This window comes from Thermothelomyces heterothallicus, assembly GCF_042370625.1.
Source record: "Thermothelomyces heterothallicus CBS 202.75 unplaced genomic scaffold P884_scaffold_11, whole genome shotgun sequence".
NCBI lineage: Eukaryota > Fungi > Ascomycota > Sordariomycetes > Sordariales > Chaetomiaceae > Thermothelomyces > Thermothelomyces heterothallicus.
Window position 1 is genome coordinate 519,167 of NW_027192572.1, and position 22,899 is coordinate 542,065.

Genomic DNA, 22,899 nt, shown 5'->3' on the forward strand with positions numbered 1-22,899 from the left:
TACCGAGGATCTAATGCTGGTACTACCAGACCCCAAGAAACCATTCGAGGTAGAAATAGACGCTTTAGACTACGCCATCGGAGGATAGTTAGGACAACGAGACAAGCAAGGGAAGCTACATCCTATAGCCTTCTTTTTAAAGAAGCTCGACAGACTACGTCTTAACTATCTAATCTATAACAAGGAACTACTTACGATTGTCGAAGCTTTTAAGGAATGGTAACTATATCTTAGTAGTACGATTAAACTAGTATAAGTATACATAGATTATAAGAATCTGCGGTATTTTACAACGACGAAGGAGCTTAACAGACAACAAATACGATAGGCAGAATTCCTCGCGGAATTTAACTTTGAGATCCGCTACAAGAAAGGCAAAGAAAACGTACAAGCGGATGCTTTAAGTCGACGAACGGATCATATAGAAGGACGAACGGAAACAACGCTACCGTTATTTAAGGAACAAATAGACGGAACGCTACATCATGAAATGCAGATACCTATAGAAGACGATCTACTCGGTTCGTTCCTAGAATGTTACGTAATCTTTCGAGAAGAAAGGATTAACGAGGTATAATATCAAGTAATACCAAGACTAGTGGTACCTAGCGAAGTAGAAGAAAAAGATAGGAAACTCTAGTACCGAGGCAAAGTATATATCTATGATAAAGACTAATAGCTATAAATGATTTAAGAGCTTCACGAGTCGAAACTCGGAGGATATAAAGGAGTCACGAAGACTGTCGTATAAGTTAAGAAACATTACAACTTTCCATAGTTAACGGCACAAATCAAGGAAGTCATATAGAGCTACGACATCTACAATCGAAGCAAGACAGCACGATACAAGCTATATAGGCTACTTTAGCCACTACCAATAGCTAACAAACTATAGAGTTTAGTTACGATAGACTTTATCACGAAACTGCCAGAATCCAAGGACACGGCTATAAGAGTGATCTACGACAGTATTCTTACTATAGTAGATCGCCTGACTAAATAGGTATACTTCTTTCCCTATAAGGAGTCCTAGATAGCTAAATAGCTAGTAGATATAATCTATTGGCAAGTTATATTAGTACACGCTTAGCCGTAAGAATAGATTACCGACAGAGACACTAAGTTCGTATCAAAGTTTTGGCAAGCGTTAATATAACGATTAGGCGTTAATAGCAAACTATTAATGGTATATTACTCGCAGACTAATAGACAAACAGAACGACTAAACCAAGTTATCAAGCAATACCTCCGTTCCTACGTCAACTACTAGTAGGATAACTAGGTTATACTATTACTAATAGTATAACTCGCTTATAATATAACGCTAATAGAAATAACCAAAGTCATACCGTTCTTTACGAACTATAGATATAAAGCAGACCTTAGGCAAGGACTAGAGGTCACAATACCAAGAGCAGCAGTCAAAGTAGAGCAAATATACGCACTACACGAGAAACTCAAAAAGGAACTCGAGTTTGTCAGAACTAGAATAAAGAACTACTATAATAAACATAGGCTCGAGGGACCTTACCTAGAGAGGGGAGACAAAGTCTATTTAATCGTATAAAACCTACAAACCAAACGACCAAGCACAAAGCTAGACTTCAAGAAGGTCGGACCCTTCGTTATCAAAGAACGAATCTCGACATCTAACTATCGACTATCGTTACCATTATCCATACGACTACAGACGGACGTTTTTTATATTTCACTTCTCGAACTAGCACCGAAAAACACCAAGATCGCCATAAATACCGAAGCAGAGGACGAAGAGGAAGAATAGGACGTCGAAGAAATCCTAGATTTATATATTATCAACGGGGAACTATAGTATCTAGTCAAATAGCTTGATTTTAGACCAGAAGATAACTCATAGGAGCCGGTCAAGAACCTAAACTACCCTAAGAAACTAGAACAGTTCTACTAGAGGAATCCTAACCGACTATAGGGGCCGACTTAGGAACCTAACCAGCGTCTAAGAAGGAAGAAGTACTAGTAGGAGCCGACCCTAGGGACAAGTTAACTACTTCCTAGTCAATCATGCCGAAGGCTCCTGACGCCTACGCCTGACCTGTCAAATCCTATTTATCTGACATCGGAGCTACTACCCCGTCCTCCTTATCTAAACCCCGTATACCTTGACGAACGAATTTATCACTCTAGTTATATAATATTCGTTTTTAATGATATAAACGCGTAAGGCAGCTTAAAGCTTACTAAAGCAGATCTTCTGTCGCTAAAATTTCCTCCTCCAGCCTGTCTTACTCACGCCAGTTACATAATACTATAACAAGTCAGAACGGAAACAAGAGGATAAACAGAAGCTACTTACAGGAATCTGCTATATTCGGCCTATCGCAAGACTTTCCCTTACACGTACAATTCAAGCACCTCTTAGAATTTCCCGATATAATATAACGCTTCTTAGGCGTTACATGCTAATAGTTAGAACATAGCATGGTTTCGGAACCGTCTCGCTTAATCGTAGCGACTAAGATACGACGTTCACACGTTATATCGCGACGGCGTTTCTTCACACGGTTAGCCATAGTAAACGGCAAAAGGGAGCAAGGGGGAGGGAACTCACAGGAGCAAGTTACGAGAAGGAGTTGGCGCTATTTGAAACGGCCTAAGAGGGCTTTCGGGTCGAAAGCCTCGGAGGGAGGGCATCGTGTCACGGAAATATATATATAGATGCCGCCTAGGCCACCAGCACGGATAGGCCAATTAAGCCGAAAGGACGGGAAGAACCAATCATAACGTAGGGAGCACTGTAAGCCCTACCGTACGCTGGCTTACGATCACCAAGATCAGCGTAAAGTCACTAATCGCGATAAGCGGCTTACTAGGATCACTGACCAAGGACTGATCAAGGTGATCCGGGAAGGTTATATATATATATAGATAGTTACTCGTTCTAGTGGACTCTAGAGTTCACCAGTGATAGCAACCGCCCTCACAATTATAGTACTTCTAACAGTATTGCACTATTGTAAGAGATAACTCTATTATTGTGAACCTTTTGGCTTTACCGAATCCCTCAGACGACCTATACACTTGCCCCGCGTCACTTACCTTTGTCTGAACCCTTTTAGAAGAAGTCTGAGTTGGGTTCGTCACAATAGAGGTATAGAATATATAAACTAGGAGGTATAGACTATCTTATAGACTGTCGTTTCCTTTGCCTAGTATAACTAACCTAAACATCTTCTAGTATATTAGCTTATAATTAATAACTATAACTTAATAGTAATTAGAACGAGTATAAGCTACCTCCTCTATAGCTATAATATAAGTCCTATCTAGTTTACTAACCTCCTAGACGCTCCTACTTCAACCCTATAGGGGAGGGCTATTAACTTCCTACGCCACCTAAAAGAAGGTATAGAGTAGACCTAGGCTACTATTATATATATATAATAATGCTAGTAAGAAAACGCTAATCGATCTCGACGTCTAGCTAAAAGGTTTAAGGTAGGGGATAAAGTATAGCTATCCCTATATAATATTAAAATTAACTGTCTAAGTCGGAAACTTGACTAGGTTAACGCCAAATATAGGGTAATAGCGGTACTAACACCGCTAACTATCACTTTAGATATTCCCTAGGGCCTATACCTTACCTTCTATATTAACCTAGTTAAGTATATTATATCCGACCTACTCCTATTATAATATATATTAGATACCTACCCTAGCCTAATGTTAGAACTCTTATAAGATAGATTACTATAAGAAGAATATAAGGTAGAAGCGATCCTTATAACTAGAAATATAAGGGGGAGAGGGAACTACTATAATGTACTAGTAAAGTAGAAGGGATATAATACCCTAACTTAGGAACTACTAGAAAACTTAGAAAATACTAGAGCACTTAATACCTTCGAATAGGAATAGGGAGATATATACCTAAATGATAGACTGGTTATAAAGAGGAAATATAGGGGAATATATAAGCAAATGATCTAAAATTTCTATATATATAGGCAAACCTAAGGCAGATAGGCAATAGCCGCGTTATAAACACGCTAACCAAGCTAATTATAAAACAAACATATAATAATAATATATTATATACTTACTCCTTATCCTCCTCCGAGTATTTAACCTCTTCCTCCTCCTCTACTATATCCTTAAGAGCCGTAAGGGCAGGCCCCTTACGGTTATAGACCGGGTACGACGTACGCTTGGTTAGGGAGCTAGAGCGTCAGGCATAGGTGTGGTTAAAGTCGATAGGGACGGGTATAGGGTATATAATAGTAGTATAGTAGGCCTAGGATATAGGCAAAGGTATACCTAAGATATAGGTAATAAGGGTAGTATTAGTATCGACCAAAGTCGATATATTCTTATTTATATACTATATCTAGTATAGTATATTATTATTTTATATAATAGTATAGTATATAAGTTACCTAGTAGCTTATAGGGCAGGGGTAGGGTTAGAGGCGATAGGGAGGGCGTTACTATAGTAGGAGGGGGTATAGGAGAGGGTGACTAGGGCATAGTCATCACTATAGCAATAGGAGGGGGCAGCCTAGGTAGGGGAGAAGGCGAGCTAGGCAGGGGAGCGGTTAGCCTATATAGCCTCTATAATTATAATAAAAGAACGTACTAAGGTAGAGAATATAGGTATAAGGACTACCTTATATATACTACGGTTTACGATCTTCGGCTAGGGAGGAGTCTCTAGGGCTATACCCTTATTATAATAACATATAATCTTATAGATACCTATATATAAATATAGATTATTTATCTATAATTATAAGTCCTAAATACAAGGATTATAAATAGAATAGTATATTATATAGGATATACTATAACTAGGGATATATATAATATTATTACCACTTAGAATATAGTAAATATAATTAAGATAATATTATATCTTCTTAGGTAGGAGTTTAAACTCCTTATTAGAGGAGTTACCCTTGATAGCAAACCTACTAAAGGAAATATTCTAATTCTTACGCTAAAATTTAGGTAGTTAATAGGGACCTAATATATATATATAGTAGCTATAATTAGGAAAACAAAAGGGAAAACTTATACCATAATCTTTGTTCTTATTACTACTAAGACAATAGCTATTACTACTATTACTAAGCAAGCTAATAATAGTAGACATTCTAAATAAAAAAAAATAAAAAATTTTAGGGTATAATATAGATATAGGTAATAGGATAGTATATAGTTAAACATAGGTAGGGAAGGATTTATAGGTTATAAAAAGAGAAGAAGTAGGAGTTAGAGGGAAAGAGAGGAGGAATTTATATACGTTTAGGGAGTAGGGCTAGGGGAGTATATATAGGACCTAAATAAAGACTAGGCCCTACTTCAAACTCGAACAAAGGCTAAGACCTATATAATATCAAAACAAAGACTAGGACCTATATAGGACCTAAATAAACCTAGACTATATATATAGACTACTAGTATATATAGGACCTATTACTATAGTAATACTAGGCAGACCTACCTAAGCATCTAACTAGAAAAAGAGGGGGGGTATATTATAGGCCTAGGCTCTACCTAGGCTAATCGATAACGGGCTATACCTGGTTTTAGACCGGACCTATATACGTTTGTAGGGCGTTTATAGGGCACGCGCTTAGGACCTGGTTAGGCTCTAACCTAATACCTAACCGGGCCCTAACCGGAGTATATATATACCCCCTATATTAGGAAACAGAACCCCTTTTGGCACCTATACTTACTTTCTCCTCTTCCTTCCCTTAAGGTAGTTAAATAAAATATTATATGCTTATCTATAGTTACTATAAGGCTAGTATATTATAGTTTAGTTATATAAACTAGCTATAACCCTAATACCCTTTATCTTACTTTGATGTTCTAGGCTATAATAGCCTCTTTCTAAGCCCTTATAATATATTTAATTATTAACTACTTACCTAGAACTATTAAATCGGTCTAGGAAGTTATATTATTAAGGAGCTTCTAATATATATACTTTAGGGGGGAAAAGACTAATAAATCTAATAGTTAGAGGATATATAAGGTATATAGAGGTAAAAAGAGTAATTAGATATTATTCTTAAAATATACCTATATAAAATCCTTAGTTATATAGTTATTATAACTATCTAATATAAGGAGTTATCATTATAAAGGATCTTATAGCTATATATAGGGGATAAACACCTCTTATAGCTATTCTAATATAATAGTATTATTAGTCTAGCCTTTTTCGGTTACTATAAACTTCTAGTCCTTTAATTTAGTCTTATCAAGAGGAAACTATTATTATTAAAGACTCTTACTCTTAAAGATAATAACTAGAGGGAGTAATATCCCTATTACTAAGATATACTTAAGGAAGGAAGTCTATACCTATAAACTAGGAACCTTTTACTATATTATATATATTTAAATACTTCTAACTATTAGCCTATTAGTTCCCTAGCCTTCTATAATACCATATTTATCTATATTCTAATAGTTAGCTAGTAGAATGTCCTTAATAGCTAGGATATTTAGCTATAGCCATTAACTATATATAACTAAGTTAGTAGCACCATTGACACGGACTAAATCTATCTTATAGGCTCGTTAGGTTCGAAGGATAGGGTTTCTATAAAGGAACTAGGTCATCTAGCCTTTTCCGATTGTTATATGGCTAGCTCCTTGTACCTAGAGTATTCGGCTAGCGAACTCTCTAATTTATATATAGGTTAGTAGGATACCTAGGGTAACTTAGATCAATACCTATTAGGTAAGCTGTTCTTCCTATACGCGACTAAGAGACTGACGTGGTTCGGCTGTAATTAAACGTGGTTAACGGCCTCGAATACGGTTGAATAAGGTAGTAGTTAGAATTCCGAATTCCTGGCTGATACTACAAATTGAATAGCAGGTATTATAGTATTTTGTGACCGCATCCTGTAAATCTTCTTCAGTATAAGCCATCTTTGACTGTTGAATATACCTACGAAGTTTGAAGTGGTTTGAAGAAAAGTTGGGCAAGTTATGGTAGATTGAAGTGGTTGGGTTGAAAAAGCGGTGTAGGCGTGGTGCGTGTTCCATTGATGGGGTGTTCTATTGATGGGGGGTCCGACTTAGGGAGAGCTGGCCTTTGAGATGGACCATCTGCTGCTTGGTTTCTTTGACCTCTTGAGAGGCCACTTTGAGCCCACTCTGAGGGTTCTTTTGTCCTTCGACCACGTGGGGGAAAGAACGCCGTCAGAAAGCCGGCTACGGACCAGACGGCAGCAGCCATCGAGGCCTGCAAGAGTGAACAAGATATAGTGGCCCTGATGAATCCGAAGGGAGCCCGGTACTTCGGCTTCAACTTTTGATGCCGAATCCCACGACGGTCGACTTTTGCCCGGGCGCTGCGTGCAGGACGATGAATGACTTCCTGAAGTGTGCCGCCGCCGCGACCGCATTTCTCAGGGCGTCGGTGAAGCTCAAGGCTGCCGCCGATCTCAACAAGTTTCCGCGGACCGTTGACGGACTGAACAAGTTCTTTGAGCGCCCCGGTGACGATGGCGTGTTTCTAGCTTCCCTGTTCCCGGATCATTATAACCACAAAACGTTGAAGCCGATCACTACCGTGCCGACCAGCAAGGTCGCGGGCGTGGGTCCGGTGCAGGCAAGGTCCAAGGCAAGGGAAGCACGGGTCTCGGGGTGCAGGTACGCCCCTGATCCATCGATGGTTGGGAACTTGAGGTGGAGGAGGCAAGCAGATACCTTCAGGTTTTATGAGCCTAGGATTAGTTGATAGCCAAGTAGGTAGCCTGGCTGGACCAGGAATGAGATGATATAGCCGGCTGGACCGGGATTTAACGTTATTCCGCTATAAAGTTGGCATTACCTTGGTGCCAACAACACTACTACCGTCTCACCGGATCACGCCACTGTATGTACTGATAGTGTGGGGAACACACCATGAATCAGCAACGGTATTGAGGTCGATGAAGATCGGTATTTCCGTGCTGTGCAGAAAAAAAGCAACAGCTCCAAGGCTGTTGTGTGTGAAGTCTGTGTGTCTGCCACATCAGACCGCCATGGTGAGGCCTAGGGTTAAGCCCCACACCAACAGATAGTTCAACAAAGAGGAATGAGATGAGTCCAAGTGGTCGATTCCTATAAGCTCTATCAGTGAAGTTCCGTGCAAGAAAAGAGGAGCTAAGAGAAGTCACCGACACTGAAGGAGGAAGTATAACGTGCTCCACCATCGAGCCTGACACTTTTCTACTACTATGACCACCTGACTTTATAAGAAGCATTTTCTCTATTACCACTACAATGGCCCCCTATCTTCCAGAAAACCGAGTTCTTCTCGTAATTAATGCGATTCGACTAACACCGTGTCTAAGCATCCGACGCGACGTAGAGATATACGACGTAATTACCCAAGTCTACAATTGCCGGTGGAATAAAGGGCCATGTCGCGAAGTCATACTCACGGGTACCGTGAACCTATGGGCTACCGTTGGGTCAGGGCTACTGAGTCAGCAACCGCAGTCCTGCAGCGCCAGAGATTTTGCGAAAAGATGGTTTGATGGCGGGGCTGGGAACTGCACCGCATGCTGATTGCTCCGTCTTACTCTCGCCCACGGCTCGTGTTTTCGACCTAAACCAGATGTTCCTGCCAGACCGAGACTGGGTGATCGACATCCCCAGCAAGCATATCCTCGACACCACAAACTTGGCTGACATAAGGTACCATCGCACACGACATCCATGGAAGTACGGAATACAAACAGATCGTCATCCGTTGACTCCGTTTTTCTTTTTTTCCTACAGCGCGCGCAGGCTCGATGCCCTCACCTACGACAGGCACTCGAGGTCGGCCGTCGCAGTCTACGCAGTCTCCCGTGCCAAGCATGTGGATATATATAGCACATATATATACGACTTGGTTAGTGGAAGTTAAACTAGTGTAGGTAGTGGAGTATGATCAATACAAGGACATTCACAACCCAACACCGCTCGACACGACAAAGATACTCTAGAACAAACATACACCACATATTCTATACTAAGTAACGCCACTGCACTAGTGTGCGTGCGGAGAGGCAACTGAGAGTTGGGCCACTTGGCTGGCAGTGGCTTGGGTCGTATCCCACGTCCGGTGGGGAGGACAAAGGGTCCTATCAAATCATGACGGACCATGGCCTGACCTCTGCCGCTAATCGAGGGTCAGCTGCTGAGTTGTTTCCCGACGCCACGCCCGGAATGCCAAGCCGTTGCTTCGTATTGCCATGTGCTGCACCGCCGCTCCCGAAGACAACGTGACATTGAATTGTGTTGTTTGGCTCGTTCGAAAGCCTATGGTGATGTATGCATTTCGTTTTGGACTTGGCCAGGCTTACACTAATTAGTTAATACACGACGAACGGATCCCGCCTGTCTAGTTCCGCCCCCTGTTCAGGCAGCAGCGGCGAGAGGGGACTGTTGATAGGTAATTAATTAATAGGTGGTTAGATACCTAGGCCGCAGGGCAATCGTGGTGCGTTCTAGCCGCCTATATCCGCGCAGTATAGTTAAGTTTCTGTAAGGGGAGCAAACTGGTATAAGTATCAATGACCGCGCCCAGGTGTGTGCCCAGTTCTGGTTCAAGGCTCGCCTTACTCTACTTAATATACTCAAGAGACAAGTATAACCTGCCTGTTGCCATTCATCCTCCTGATTGCAACAACAACAACAACAACAACAACACCTTGACAGCCAAAGGCCTACCTCTTACACTTACAACACCATGAAGTGCCTCAACATGCTCGCCACGGCCTTCGGCCTCTTGGCTATGGCCTCTGCCATGCCCGTCATCGAGGAGCGGGACGAGGTCCAGACCGTGCACCTCATCTTCCACGCCGGTCCGGCAGAGTACTCCCTCGCCATTCCCGCCGACGGCAGCGTCCACAAGACCAGTAAGTTTATACCCCTCATATATAAGAGCTATGCTCAGCTATCTTACCCGACACGGCCTATCATTCATACTAACCACGACCTGCTGCGCCCGCGGGGAAAACAGACAGCGACCTCTCGGTCAACATCATCGACGCGCCCGACTACAACGCCTTCTATCAGTGCAAGTTCGAGACGCAGAACGACGCGACCCTGGCCAGCAGCATCTCGCCCGAGGGCGTCAACCAGATCATGGTCGGACCCCCCACCCCCATCATCAGCGTCAGCTGCCAGGGCATGTGCGTGCCCACCTACGGCGACTGCTACCGCGACGGCCAGTGGGTCGGCCCCTGCTGCGCCGGCTACTGCGCTGCCAACAAGTGCAGGCCCTGGGTCAACCCTTGGGGGGAAAATGAGTGAGAGGTGATGGACTAAGAGCCAAAGCTGGTTTAATTACTCGTTCCGTCCTTCTTTCTTTTCTTCCTTCTTTTTCTTCTTTTCTTCCTTCGTTTCTCCTTCCTTTGTCCCTTTCTTTGTTTGTGGTCGCTAATTATGCCTCGAACAAACAATCGCGAGGCCCGTCCTGGTCACTTTCTGACGGCGGGTTTCGTTGAGAAATGGAGGTGCTTGAATGTCTCCCAAAATATGTTCTGCTGTTTAGGGAGAGATACCTAGGGTGGTGATTCTCGACCTGGTTGCGGGAAGGTTACGGGAAATGGGAAATGGGAAAGGGAAATATATCTGGAACTTGACGCGGTGGAATACTGTTGTTGCAAGACTGCCAGACATATCCGAGGTTAGGAGAATGCTAAGAAACCTATAACCAATACTCTAAAAAAATTGGCAACGAATGTGGAATCTTGTGTGTAAAACACAAGAATTCAGAAGCCCAACCTGGTTTATTTGATCCGGTCCTCAAAAAACTGCTATTATACGAATTCCGCGGATTAATAAACCGTGCCCCACAGCGCGAGGCTCGAAGGATATTCCCAGCAGCCCCACCCCCAATGATAAGATAAGGTAAGCATTGGAGACAGAGCTGCAGTGGTTGCGGGCGACGCCACCAAACGGCAGCTTCCCTTCAAGGTGCCCGTCGAAAATCAGCATTTTTGTTCCGACCAAACCAACTCCTCACCATCAGCACCGCCGACCCCGTAATGGCGCGTCTCGATGAGTTGCAATTCGACCCCGCTCGCCTCAAAAAGGCGAGCGTTGAGGACTACTCGTCCTCCGAATCCGACGGCGACGAGGAAGACGAGTACTTGATGCCCTCGCGCAATCCGCACGACAGCGAGTTCGCCGATCTGAACCCGCGCAAGCGACGCCGCACCGGAGGCGATGCCAAGGAGCGCGCAGCACTGGGGATATTCGGATCCGAAAGCGAGGACGAGGGCCCGGGAGGGAGATGGAAGCACAAGCGTTTGCGGGACAAGGCCGTCAGCTTCGTCTCATCGGCGAAGGCTGATGAAGACTATGACGTTGACCTCGATGATGACGATGACGATAATTATGATGATGATGAGGAGGAGGAGGAGGAGGACGAGGCAAATGACCAAAAGGTGGACGACGAATACGACGACGCCAATCCGGGCGCCGTACCAGCTTCCGCAGCAGCGGGTGAAGACGACGAGGACGAGGACGAAACGATGGCAGGCGTGGGCTTGGGGTTCAAGGGTCCCTCTGCCGCCGCCGCCGCCGCCGGGCAAGGCTTGGGATGGACCCCCCCAACACAGCAGGCAATGTTCAACAAGCGGCCGACTGCACCTCCAAAGCCGTTCGTCAAATCCAAGGTCGATAGCGCCAACCCCCTTGGCAATGGGTTTACGCCAACGTCAGCGCGGGGGCCCACCCTTCTCGTCAAAGACGAAGAACCGGCCACGCCTCGCCCCGTGTTGCCGAGCGCCTTTAGCAAGACAAAAGGGGGAAAGACGAAGATCAATGCCAACTCCTTTGGCGCACGCATGCTGGCCAAGATGGGATACGTGGAGGGCCAGGGTCTCGGAAAAGAGGGCCAAGGTCGGAACGTCATCATCGAAGCCAATCTCCGGCCTCAGAAGGTCGGTTTGGGTGCGGTCAAGGAGAAGACCGAACAGGAAAGGCAGGAGGAGAAGCGACAGGCCCGTCTCCGTGGAGAGGAGGTGATAGACTCGGAAGAAGAGGAGAAGAAGAAGGCCGCCCGGAAGAAGAAGGCTGTGGCAGGTGGGATTGGCAGCGGACCGGGAAGCGGTGCCAGCACCCCGAAGCGCCCAAAGCCAAAATACATGACCCTGGACGAGATCAAGAAGGCCGCTCCGGGCCTCAAAATACCAGAGGCCTTCACGCCGATCCTCGACATGACCGGACCCGGGAAGAAGTTGCTCACCTCTTCGTCTGGGTTGATGACTCCGACGGGCGGTGCCGCTCCCGCCGAGTCCGTCGAGGCCGCAGAGAACCGAAAACTCGTCAGGCGTGCTCAGAACGACTTCCTGGCAATCGTGGAAGAGTGGCAGGGTCTGCAGGAACGGAAAGCCTACCTCGACTTGCAGCTAAAGCAAGAGCAGCAGGAGCTAGAAGAGCTCTCGGCGAGCTTGCAGGGCAACAAATCTGTCACAGCAGCATCCGAGGCGGCCTCCAAACCGGCCGAGAGCGGCGAGGCGGAACCCAAAGCCGATATCTGTCACCAATTGAGCCAGGTCATCGCCGGTCTGGCGGAAGCGAGCAACACTCTTTCCGACTCTATACTTCCTCAGATCAAATCGGAACTCAGCTCGCTTGCCGTTGCAGCAATCCACCCCCTCTTCAACCAATACCGCCAGCTATGGGATCCTCTCGAGGAGCCAAAGCCCCCCTTTGTCGACGGCCTCAACTCCATCCGCGGCTTGTTGGGCCTCGACAACGAGACCAAGAAGACGTACCGCAAACCCACCGCCACTCCCTACGAGACCATGATGTACGAGCAGTGGCTCCGCACCCTCTCGGCCACCGTGCGCGAGTGGAACGTCCGCGACCCGGACCAGCTCACCGCGGTCCTTGACGCCTGGTCTCCCCTGCTTCCGCCTTTCGTGCGCGCCCAGCTCTTGCGGGATATCATCCGCAAGCTCGAAGACGCGCTGCAGAAGTGGCAGCCCAAGAAGCACACCAACAACCTCCCCCACCGCTGGATCTTCCCCTGGCTGCCCTATCTCCCGCCCTCCCATCTGGATCCGAGGAGCTCCACCGGCCTGGTTGCCGACGTGCGCCGCAAGTTCCGCCAGCTGATCGACTCGTGGGACTTCCGGCGCGGCGTGATCCCGGGCCTAAAGCAGTGGAAGGACGTGCTCCGCCCGGCCGACGCCGGCGGTCGCGACTCCACCGCCACGCCGTCAGCATCATCAACAACAACAACAACAAAGGACATGTGGCGGCCGCTCGTCATGAACCACCTGCTGCCGGGCATGGCGCGGTCCCTGCGCACGCACTTCCGCGTCGAGCCGCAGGACCAGGCGCCCTACATGGAGGTGCTCGACCGGATCCTCGAGTGGTCGCCGGACGTGGTGCGGCCGAGCATGCTGGGCGAGGTGCTGGTGGCCGAGGTGTTCCCGGCCTGGCACGCCGCGCTGTACCAGTGGCTGCTGCTCGAGGAGGCCGACTACAACGAGATCGGCGCCTGGTTCCAGTGGTGGCAAGACGAGGTCTTCCCGGACGAGATCAAGGCCCTACCCTCCATCGTGGCCGAGTTCGAGAAGGGCTCGGCCATGATCGAGCGCGCCCTCGACCTCGGCGACCGCGTCCGCGCCGACCTGCGCCCGCCCGAGAAGGGCCCCGCCCTCAAGACGACGCGCAGGGATAGGGACTCCGGTGGGAGGGCGGAGCCCGCGCCGGAGCAGCAGCAGCCGGCGCTGTTGCGCCGCAAGCCCGAGGAGGTCAGCTTCAGGGACGTTATGGAGGCTTGGTGTCAGGAGCATGATCTGCAGTTCATGCCGGACCGGAGCCAGCTGCATGCCGAGGGCCCCATGTACAAGATCACCGGGCCGGAGGGGAAGAAGGGTGTCCTGGTTTACTTCAAGGGTAACAGCTTGTTTGCCCTGGCCAAGGACCAGAAGAACCCGCTCGAGATTCGGAGGGACAATGAGGAGGACTGGTGGACGGTCTTGTCGTTGGTGTCTTAATTGTTTGTGTACGACCTTGCAGGCGGAACAGGTGATGGGAGAAAGAAATACAATAGTCATAAATGGTCCTTTGCGAACAAGGGTATTGTCGGTTAGTTATGACGATATTAATCCGAACTTTCCAGCCCCAAATGGAGGCGATTACTTTGGCAATGGATAGGACCCAACATGATACTGGTCCTTGCTCTCCACATGCTGTTGTCGGCTTATTTACTACTCGCCCTAAGCTCCCCTCCCCCCTGCCTTCTACATGTTCCTCCTCTGATTCGCCAACCGCTTTGCAGACACTCTGGACAGTAAGATGTTTTTTTTAGCAACATCATCTGGATAACTCAGACGCATCACTACAATCTAATCGAAAAGGGGGAATCCAAGTCTCTGTAATTCTCAAAGGTGACAGCAGCCTGAACAAAGCCGTCCCGGACTGCGGATATTAGGGGGATGATTTGCAACCTCAGCTACCACAGAGTATCGGGGAATCGTCAAGCCATATTAAGCAAAACAAGATGGCGAACAACAAGATAAGGCCTGATCAGAAACGCAGAGCCAAACGCTGCCCTCGCTATGCAAGAACATCCCATGGTCAAACAGACTCATCTCGCCCATCCTTCGCCTGACAATTTATTTCATAATGCTGGCGAATTCTTGGTCTAATCAATTATAAAATAACAGACGCAAACAAATGTCAGTCGGCCGAGCATCATAAAAAAAAGAAACAAGAAAAGAGAAGCGTGGGGGGTGGCAATTAAAGGGAGCGCGGGAACGCACAGTCAATGGTGCCGTCGCCGTTGCGGTCGGCGAGCTTGATCATCTCGTCGAGCTCCTGGTCGGTCAGGTTCTCGCCCAGGGACTTGAGCACGTTGCGCAGCTCGTCGCTCGAAATGGTACCGCTGCCGTCCTTGTCAAAGACCTTGAAGGCGTTGAGGAGCTCCTGCTCCGTGTCCACCTCCTTGACCGTCTGGGACATGAGGGTGAGGAACTCTGTTTTTCAAAACCCGTTGTTTAATTAGTTTTCCTGCTTGGGTTGTTTTGTCTCCGCCCTTCATCTCCTCGAAGCGGACCTGAAAAAGGGCGGGCAATCAATGACTGACGATACCTACCCTCGAAAGAGATGACGCCGTCGTTGTTGATGTCGACCTCGCTGACGAGGTCCCGCAGCTCGGCCTCGCTGGGGTTCAGGCCCAGCTCGCGCATGACCTGGCCGAGCTCATCGGCGGTGATGTCACCTGGTTGCCCGCGCCCCGGACGTGTCAGTCAGTACGGCGACGCCAACGGAGAAAACATACCCGAGACCGACGTGAGAAGGGAAAGTTGGGGGGGTTGGTTCTCACCTGTGCCATCCTTGTCCTGCATAGTTGGGAAACACAGTTACCAGAGAGGCGGGGTCAGTCGCTTGTCCAAAGCTTCAATATCCATCTTTATTTGTGCATGCCGGGGTGGGGAACTTGTGGTCGCGTGGTGCAGTGGCTCAATCGTGCTTTAGGGGGCCAGGACTAAGGACATACAAAGATCTCAAAGACTTGCTTGTACTGGGCAATTTGGTCCGGTTGGAGTGTGTGGGCGCCCTGAAACCGCCGTGTTGTCAGCCATCGATTGCTCAGTAAAAAGGTGGCTAAGATCACGGATATCAATTTGTCGTTAAGGCATTGCCTGCGGCTCGGAGCAGGGAAGCGAGTCCGGTGGGCTACAACGCGGTCTTATCTCACGCATGAGAGCGGGTGGATCCGATACGCACCATGTTGTGCGAAGTGAAAAAAGAAGGGACAAATTTCTTAAACCGCTTTGCTGGGTAGGGAGATGCAGAATGTTTGTTGGGGGGAAAGAATTGACTCGAATGGAGAAGGTCATCGGGCTGGAATTTCGCAAGTGAATAATATGAGGGGGAGGGGCAGCCATGGCACCGGCCGATCATGAAACACGTGCATTTGTTGGCGCAAAAACGCGGCCCTGCCTTACCAGGCGCCTTACCTGCTGTGTGAGCAATTCTCCGCGCAGGGCAGGCTTCGGGGGTTCTGAGAAACACGCGCTCAACCCTAACCCCGCTCTTGCTTTGCAGTCGCCCGGTTTTTGGGAATAGCGCATCAACTAAGCACAGTAAGCTGTTCACTTCGAGGCTCGACGGAAATATATGCCATGGATCTCTATATCGATTTTTAGGAAGCCATTTCCTGCAGAACATGCGTACTTAGTTTATAGACATGCGAACCGAAGTCTAACGAAGTACGGTCATAGTTCCCAGCCCCACAAGGCGGCTTTGGCTCGCGGACCAACTGAATCTGTCAAGCAGCCTTGCAAGGATGCCGAGTTGGGGCCCCAACAGGGAAAAGCAGCAGTTGACGCGGTTCGATCAACGAGCGCAACCATGATACCTCCGGGCAACGAAAACACTGAGCAAACCGCACTGCCTGGTGAACCACCGATGACGTCCTTACTCAGCATCGGACAGCGCCTTAAAGGCCGCCTTTCGACTTATTCAATCGTAAAGGAGCTTCACAGGGCTGCCGACCAAGGCGCGGTGTTTCTCGCAACGTGGGTCTTTCAGGGATTCGATGGGGCGATACGGACTAAGAGGCTTTCCAGGAACCACAACAACAAGAAGTGCATCGTCAAAAGCATCAAGGGCCACTGGCGTCTACAAAATGAGGCAGATGTCCTCAAACGTTACCAGGGCAGAACCCCGTTTCTTCGTCCGCTCCTGGACGAGATTGTCGAGCCCTCGGACCCACCTTCAATTGTCCTTAAGCACTTAGATACCGACCTCCTGACTGAGTCCAATCGCAAGAGGTTATCGCGCCCTGAAATCAAACAGGTTGCCAAATGCGTTCTCCAGGCTCTTAAGGTATTGCACGAAGACGGAATGGTCCATACAGGTGCGTGTGTTCTCTGGTGAAACTCCCTTCGGGGGGCATCGCCCACCAAAACAGATATCTTGAACCTGACACTCGGATGTAATTAGATATCAAGCTGGACAATATCTTTGTCAACTACGGCAAAAACCAGCGATTCAGCGAGATACAATTAGGTGATTGTGGCGGCGTGGTGTCCCAGGACTCCGAGTTCGCCAAGGGCCACCTCATCGGCGCAGGCTTCACTCGAAGCCCAGAGGCCACATTCCAAATTCCATGGGGAACCGCTACAGATATATGGTCATTTGGCAATGCTGTACGTTGGTACACTGTGTAATTCGTGTCCCAAGGTCTTTCTAACCAGTGCATCCAGATCCTGAGTCTCCTCTATGGCGGCAACGTAAGCAACGTTCCCAATCACTTAATTTCTTGAAAGGTCCCTCAGATCCGAGACCGGCATACTGCTCACAACACGTCTCGGAAACAGATGCCTGAACTGACAATGTTGACAGTACCATCTCTTCAACCCCGCCATCGACAAGGTCCGTCCCGAAGACGACTTGTACGAACTCACTGTGCTCAAGCGCATGTACAAGTTCTTCGGCCCCTTTCCACGATCGTACGAAGACTTCAACGACGAAGAGACCATGATATTTGTGAACCACCTCAACAGCCAGGGCCCACCCGAAAAGCCCTTTCACCTGGTAACCAAGAGGGAAGTTCCGCCGGCGGACAACGTGTTCATACGCAAGATCATGAAGCTGGATCCACGCGACAGGCCCACGGCGGAGCAGCTTCTGCAGGATGAGTGGTTTACCGAGGAGTCGGAAGATACAAGAGATCCACTTCCTGGGGAGAAGGGAGATACCTCCTAAAAGTTGCGGCCGTCCTTGGTCATGTAAGAAGAAGGATGTCAATGAAGTCCGAGTCAGTCTAAGGTATTTGGTCGAAAGCTTTCTGCGGTACGCAGTAGGAGATAGGTATGTATTATTCACAGTCAGGGGACAGTCAGATTGAGAGACAATATGGATTTGCCTATCAAAGGAAGCTTTTCAAGGCCCTCAGCCTTGATGCGCCTGGTGCCGTGCCTTCTTCTCAGCGAATTTAATGGATTGTAAAGAGCACACAGCCAGTGAAATATCGACGTGTCCGCCTCCCCTCCAGACTTCGCATACGCTAAGACACCCTTTTTGGTCTGGCGGGCTAGTCCAGCCGTTTTATCTTGTACTCCATCCTGCGGCAGGACACCGGCCTTCGGCCCCTCTTTGCTTCCCGCGACCTCGGCGCTCCGCCTCAGCAACGTCTCAACATGCGGGCAGTCTTTGGTCAGGTCAGAATGCGGTCCTTGTTCCGACCTCTTGACAACTCCAGATTGGATAGCCTGCATGTCCACATGCTCATCAAGCTGTTGAAGCTTGACCAGGGTGCCATCGTTCGCCATCTTGTATTATTCCTGGTTGGCTGCAGTCTCTGCAGCCCGTGGATGAAGTCCTCTGGGTGAAGCCTAGCCTGTAGGATGGCATCCCCGCGCTGCGCGTTGGCGATCTGCTTCGCGAACGCATTGCTCCACGGCCAGCACACGTACTGACCGACTAACGTCCTATTGAGGAAGCCCTCGATTCTGCGATGTCAAGCAGTTCACGTAATGTCGCCGCTGCAAAGCTGAGGTGAGTTAGATGCCAAGACTGCAGTTATACGTGATCCGTGGCAGCGGAGGTGCAAGAAAAGGCTGAAAGCTGAAAAGGAAGGCCGCTAACCTGGAAGAGAAGACAGCGGGCATTTAACACTAGGGAAGCACATCTCGAAGTAGATACAAAAGAAGTCTAATTCATGCGAGCCGAGGCCACTACGATTACAAGATCTCTTACATCCCCACGAATATCCTTCCAAAACGTACGAAACTACTACCAGTAGAAAGCCCTCGAAAAACGCTATCTAACGATAACACTCTTAACTATACGCGAACCGTAACGGCTACGTAACAGACACTACAAGCCTGATGACTAGATCTGACTGCGACCGACTCTATAATGATAGGGGGGACTGGTCCCTCCTATAAGGCTGACTAGCCCTCCCCTAGCCGGCTAACCCCCTAGTACTTATAGGGGACTTTAACCTCTACTACCTAGCCTAGGACCTATATAGCAGGTCTAACTAGGGGGATTAGGACCTCCTTAGCCTTATAGATCTTTAGAACCTCGACCTATGTATCCTATATAGTTAGGTTACTAGGGCTCCCTATGGGGCCTAGTAGGGCCGGCCCTTTACGATAGACCTAATCTAGGCCTCGGCCGCCCTCCGAGCTACCTATGGGAATATTATAGAGCAGCAGAGGTTAGACTATTACCCCTAAGCCTTATAAGTCTCCTTTAATAGTAAGGAGGAACTAGGGCTAACTAGCTAGGGCTAGGACTAGAAATAGCTAGATAGGAAAGTAATATAGGCTAAGGTAGGACTCCTCCCCTTCTAGCTTAGCTAGTAGGCTATAGCACTGGTGCCGCAGGCAATAATTATATTCCCTTCCCAAATCCGCTGGTGAGATTGGTTGAGTTGTTGGAAGAGGAACATGGCAATCAATCAGAAACACATCGGCGAGACTATGGAGTTGGAAATCCAGCCACAGCTCCCGATGGATTCCTCGGACCTTTCTCTCGCTCTCCTCCATTGAGTTAAAGTGGGCTATGAAATCTAGATGAACACTATACACAATCAGGCGTACTTGTGCATACATAATCAATACCTAATTACCTTATTGATACCGACCTGCATTACCTGCGCACACCTGGGCGACTCGGGTCTTTAGATACGCGTACATCATCATTCTTGCGCCCCTCTTCCACATCTTCTGCAGTTCCGACGTCCTTAAGATGCGTCCAGCGGTCGATGATGCATCGCTGTCGAAACAAAAGCAGCTCCCTGACGGTCGGCTGGACCGCACGGCCTTTTATCTTCCTCTTCCACCACAGAAACCGGTCTTCCCCTGAGCTTCGACATAGCACACTAGGCACCAGAGTGACTACGTTCCCGGTGATTCGTCCGACATTTCCCCCGTTCCTTGACAGCCAGCCAATGTTTCGAAAATGGGTGAGTAATACAACTCGATACCTCGATCAACTTCTTTCTTCTCTCCCCGCTCACCCGTCCACGTAGCCGACCCTATCATTGATTTCGCCCATCATGGTAAGTAATTAATCCCAGTCCTTTTCTGTCGTCATTGCTTCGGCGCGCTTTTCTTTCTTTCTTTCTTTTTCCCCCTTCTTCCATTCTATATGTTTGGGGCGGCTGTGACACTGACCCCGGAGCGTTTCCAGCCCACAAGTTCCCGGGCCTGGAGTCGCGAGGGAGGTATGAACTCCAGCGCGACTGTGCCGCCATAGCGGCGGAGGCAGCCGAGCACGCAGTCCAAAAGTTCAGACCGGAGCAAATCATGGCCGACGCCGAAGCGAGGGGCAACCGCGCCCGCCGCGTCATAACGGCCCGGGAGGAGGCCGCCGGCGAGCCGAAGTACACCGTGGCGCGGATGGACGTGCTCGAGGTCGACTTTTACCGCTTCGTGGCTACGGCGGCCAGGAGTAAGTGTTCAAGCTGGGCGCGGCATTCCGTGCTAATTACTAGACACGGCAGAGTCCGGAGAGTTGCTGACGTGCTTGTTTTTATTCTTTTCTTTTCCTCCCCCCTTTCCCGTCACAGACCTTGTTCAACGGAGGAAGAGGATCCTTGAACAGGATGTTGCCGAGAGAAAGGAGCTCGCCGAACGTGTCACTGGGGAGCTGAGCCGGCTTTCCGAGCAGTATCGCGCCTCCAAGCAAGACGTCATGTTAGCGTTGGAAGCCAAGGCCAGCAATGACGGCGGTTTTGGTGAGTGGGCTTTTACGCAAGGCGTTAATTATTCACCCAGGGCTGACGTGTGGAGATTCAGTCATGGTTCCTGACTCGGAAAGCGTGGGCACCGAGGCCGCAGAGGGGAGCAGCGTCGAGGGGTGGATTCATGCAGCGGTGGACGACGAGTTTTGCGCGGGGATAGAAGTTGAGACGGACGACGACTGGTTGGTAGTTACGGCATAATAGTCGATGCTGCATGTCCACGCGGGGAAATCAGTACTTCATCGTCATTGTGAGAGAAGAACGGTCATCTCCGACATAACGGCCCGCCAACTGGAAGGATGTGCAGAAAAGGGGCAGCCCTCGCTGAAAACACGGAAGGTGGCCAGGTACAGATGACGTTTCCGGCAGATGCCTACAGTGCAGGTTCCCTCGGGGCAGTGCTGGCGCCTATGTTGAGCTGCGAACGTCGCCAGATCATAATTAATTAGGTAGTCTGCCCGTCGTGGTATTAATTAATTATATTGCTCATCTCGCGGGGTTAAGTATTAATAATTAGTGAGTCATCCCATCGTGACAGTGTTTGAATGATAATTACTCCCCTCGTGATTCCAGGCATAATCCAGTAGTTAATGATACCAATTAAATCCCCCAGATGCCCGACTCCTTCCCGAACTTCATGATCCTATTGTGAAGTTCGCCCCTACCCAACGCCTCGTAAATCTCCCCCGCCATGGTCCCAATCGTCCTACCCCGGACCGCTAGCTCCTGTTCGATGGAGGAGGTAACATCCTCTCCGTGCGCTCCCGAGCCATTCGGTGCGGACCCGTTGGAGCCTCGCTTCTTGGCCTCCTCGGCCTTGCGCAGCAGCAGCGGAGGGCGGTCCTCGACGCCCCGGCTGAGCGGGATCCTCAGATCCTTGTGCACAAAGTCGTACACGACCCTGGACGCCGGGCTGATGTAGTCAGCCGTGGTCCGGCGGCGCGCGAACTCGTCCCGCACGCGCGTGGCACACCCCCAGCGCCGCGGCCATCCGGGCCTGGTACTCGCGCAGCCCCTCCACCGACGAAGCGCCACACTCGGCGGCGACCAGAAGCCCCAGCACCGCCGTTTTCACCGCCTCCACGATCGCCTCCTTGTCCTCCTCCTCCTCCTCCTCCTCCTCCTCCTCCTTTCCCTCTTCATCTTGGCTCCCCCGGCTCCCACCACCGCCGTCGAAGAAGCAGCGCCCCACGACGTCCCTGACGACGGCGCCCACGCGGGCGACGAGCTCGGCGGCGTCGAGCGCGCACGCCGCCATCTCGGCCTGGCCAGGCAGGCCGCTGCGCAGCTCGGGGCCGTCCCGTTGGTGATGCCGAGCCCTTCCTTGGCCTGGAGGCGCACCGGGTTGAGCTTGGTCAGCTTGAGCGTCTCCCTTGCCGACAGGATCCTCCTCTTTCCGTCTTCGCTGCTGCTGCTGCTACCTACCCTCACAAAGATGTCGGGATTACCCTCAATTGCGCCGGCGATATAAGAAAGGGTGGATAGGTCTCCCGACGCAGAGATGCTGCCGCGTAGAGACACCACGGGGATCATCATGTCGAGGGCCAGAAGCTTCATGACGGACTCTATGACGCTGATCCGCACACCCGAATGCCCCCGCATAAGCGAGTTGCAGCAGATCAGCATGGCCGCCCTGACGATGGTGGTCGGGAGCGCATGGCTTCGCAGCAGGCCACTGCCGCCTGTCCTGCAAGGCGGCCCAGTCCAGGTACGCCGCGGATACGTGGGGAAGGGCAGACCGTTTCTTCCGCATACTTATTTCAAGATACCAAACCGGGCGCCAAACCCTCAGTGGCTGGGAACATCAGTGTGTTGTCATCTGCACCTGGGTAGCGCCAGTTACGGAAATCAAGAAAACATGGCGCTATTCAGAGAAAATTGTTAAAATAAAAGTTCTCTTTTCATGCAGGTCTCACGTTCAACTTGATTCGCTCGGTAATAATTGGCCTTGTGGACTGGCTTGTCGGACACGCAGAAGTGCTAAAATAAAGCCTGCAAATGCGGCGTCTTAATGGTCTGAACTAGCGATAAACTGCTTGCAGGTGCGATAGAGTACATAATACAACGGTATCCCTTGTCTTTTGTAAAAAGGCGGCCGGAGGTCCGTTTCGGAGCGGACCCTAAGTGGCGCCGAGGCTCCAAGTCTGCGTGAGGACAGGCACTTGGTTCTTTTTTTTTTTTTTTTTTTT

At 49.3% G+C, this 22,899-nt stretch overlaps 7 protein-coding genes across 7 annotated transcripts; 5 read left to right on the top strand and 2 right to left on the bottom strand.

Annotated features, from left to right (window-relative positions):
• Window positions 1–7,240: 7,240 nt before the first annotated feature.
• P884DRAFT_292127 (uncharacterized protein) lies at window positions 7,241–8,069 on the top strand (the record flags this gene model as incomplete). The annotated part of the gene is made up of 3 exons (XM_069444142.1): window positions 7,241–7,656; window positions 7,921–7,993; window positions 8,025–8,069. The coding sequence occupies exons 1-3, from the start codon at window positions 7,319–7,321 to the stop codon at window positions 8,067–8,069; spliced, it is 456 nt and encodes a 151-aa protein (XP_069297578.1). The 5' UTR covers window positions 7,241–7,318.
• Window positions 8,070–9,574: 1,505 nt separating this feature from the next.
• Window positions 9,575–10,771, top strand: P884DRAFT_243447 (uncharacterized protein). The gene is made up of 2 exons (XM_069440322.1): window positions 9,575–9,896; window positions 10,001–10,771. The coding sequence occupies exons 1-2, from the start codon at window positions 9,728–9,730 to the stop codon at window positions 10,291–10,293; spliced, it is 462 nt and encodes a 153-aa protein (XP_069297579.1). The 5' UTR covers window positions 9,575–9,727; the 3' UTR covers window positions 10,294–10,771.
• Window positions 10,772–10,988: 217 nt separating this feature from the next.
• P884DRAFT_259627 (GC-rich sequence DNA-binding factor-like protein-domain-containing protein) lies at window positions 10,989–14,151 on the top strand. The gene has a single exon (XM_069441367.1). It carries the CDS (start codon window positions 11,031–11,033, stop codon window positions 13,998–14,000), a length of 2,970 nt encoding a protein of 989 aa, XP_069297580.1. The 5' UTR covers window positions 10,989–11,030; the 3' UTR covers window positions 14,001–14,151.
• Window positions 14,152–14,621: 470 nt separating this feature from the next.
• Window positions 14,622–15,568, bottom strand: P884DRAFT_200436 (uncharacterized protein; the record flags this gene model as incomplete). Its single annotated transcript, XM_069438298.1, has 5 exons — window positions 14,622–14,650; window positions 14,769–14,981; window positions 15,101–15,226; window positions 15,332–15,347; window positions 15,506–15,568. Coding segments are annotated over 5 exons (447 nt in total), but the record flags the coding sequence as incomplete, so codon positions are not given.
• An 851-nt stretch (window positions 15,569–16,419) lies between these two features.
• P884DRAFT_277646 (kinase-like domain-containing protein) lies at window positions 16,420–17,721 on the top strand (the record flags this gene model as incomplete). Its single annotated transcript, XM_069443101.1, has 5 exons — window positions 16,420–16,529; window positions 16,581–16,870; window positions 16,957–17,162; window positions 17,220–17,246; window positions 17,359–17,721. 5 exons carry the CDS (start codon window positions 16,420–16,422, stop codon window positions 17,719–17,721), a joined length of 996 nt encoding a protein of 331 aa, XP_069297582.1.
• Window positions 17,722–19,926: 2,205 nt separating this feature from the next.
• P884DRAFT_269783 (uncharacterized protein) lies at window positions 19,927–20,911 on the top strand (the record flags this gene model as incomplete). Its single annotated transcript, XM_069442292.1, has 5 exons — window positions 19,927–19,930; window positions 19,997–20,026; window positions 20,158–20,418; window positions 20,537–20,704; window positions 20,766–20,911. The coding sequence occupies 5 exons, from the start codon at window positions 19,927–19,929 to the stop codon at window positions 20,909–20,911; spliced, it is 609 nt and encodes a 202-aa protein (XP_069297583.1).
• A 399-nt stretch (window positions 20,912–21,310) lies between these two features.
• Window positions 21,311–22,336, bottom strand: P884DRAFT_299803 (L-Aspartase-like protein; the record flags this gene model as incomplete). The annotated part of the gene is made up of 3 exons (XM_069444710.1): window positions 21,311–21,623; window positions 21,682–21,998; window positions 22,052–22,336. 3 exons carry the CDS (start codon window positions 22,334–22,336, stop codon window positions 21,311–21,313), a joined length of 915 nt encoding a protein of 304 aa, XP_069297584.1.
• Between the last annotated feature and the right edge of the window lie 563 nt (window positions 22,337–22,899).

Excerpts from the sequence above, each read along its gene's own strand:
- P884DRAFT_259627 (XM_069441367.1), top strand. The coding sequence starts at position 11,031 with ATGGCGCGTCTCGATGAGTTGCAATTCGACCCCGCTCGCCTCAAAAAG.
- P884DRAFT_243447 (XM_069440322.1), top strand. The coding sequence starts at position 9,728 with ATGAAGTGCCTCAACATGCTCGCCACGGCCTTCGGCCTCTTGGCTATG. Across the intron at positions 9,897-10,000 it reads CGGCAGCGTCCACAAGACCA|ACAGCGACCTCTCGGTCAAC; the intron begins GTAAGTTTATAC and ends CGGGGAAAACAG.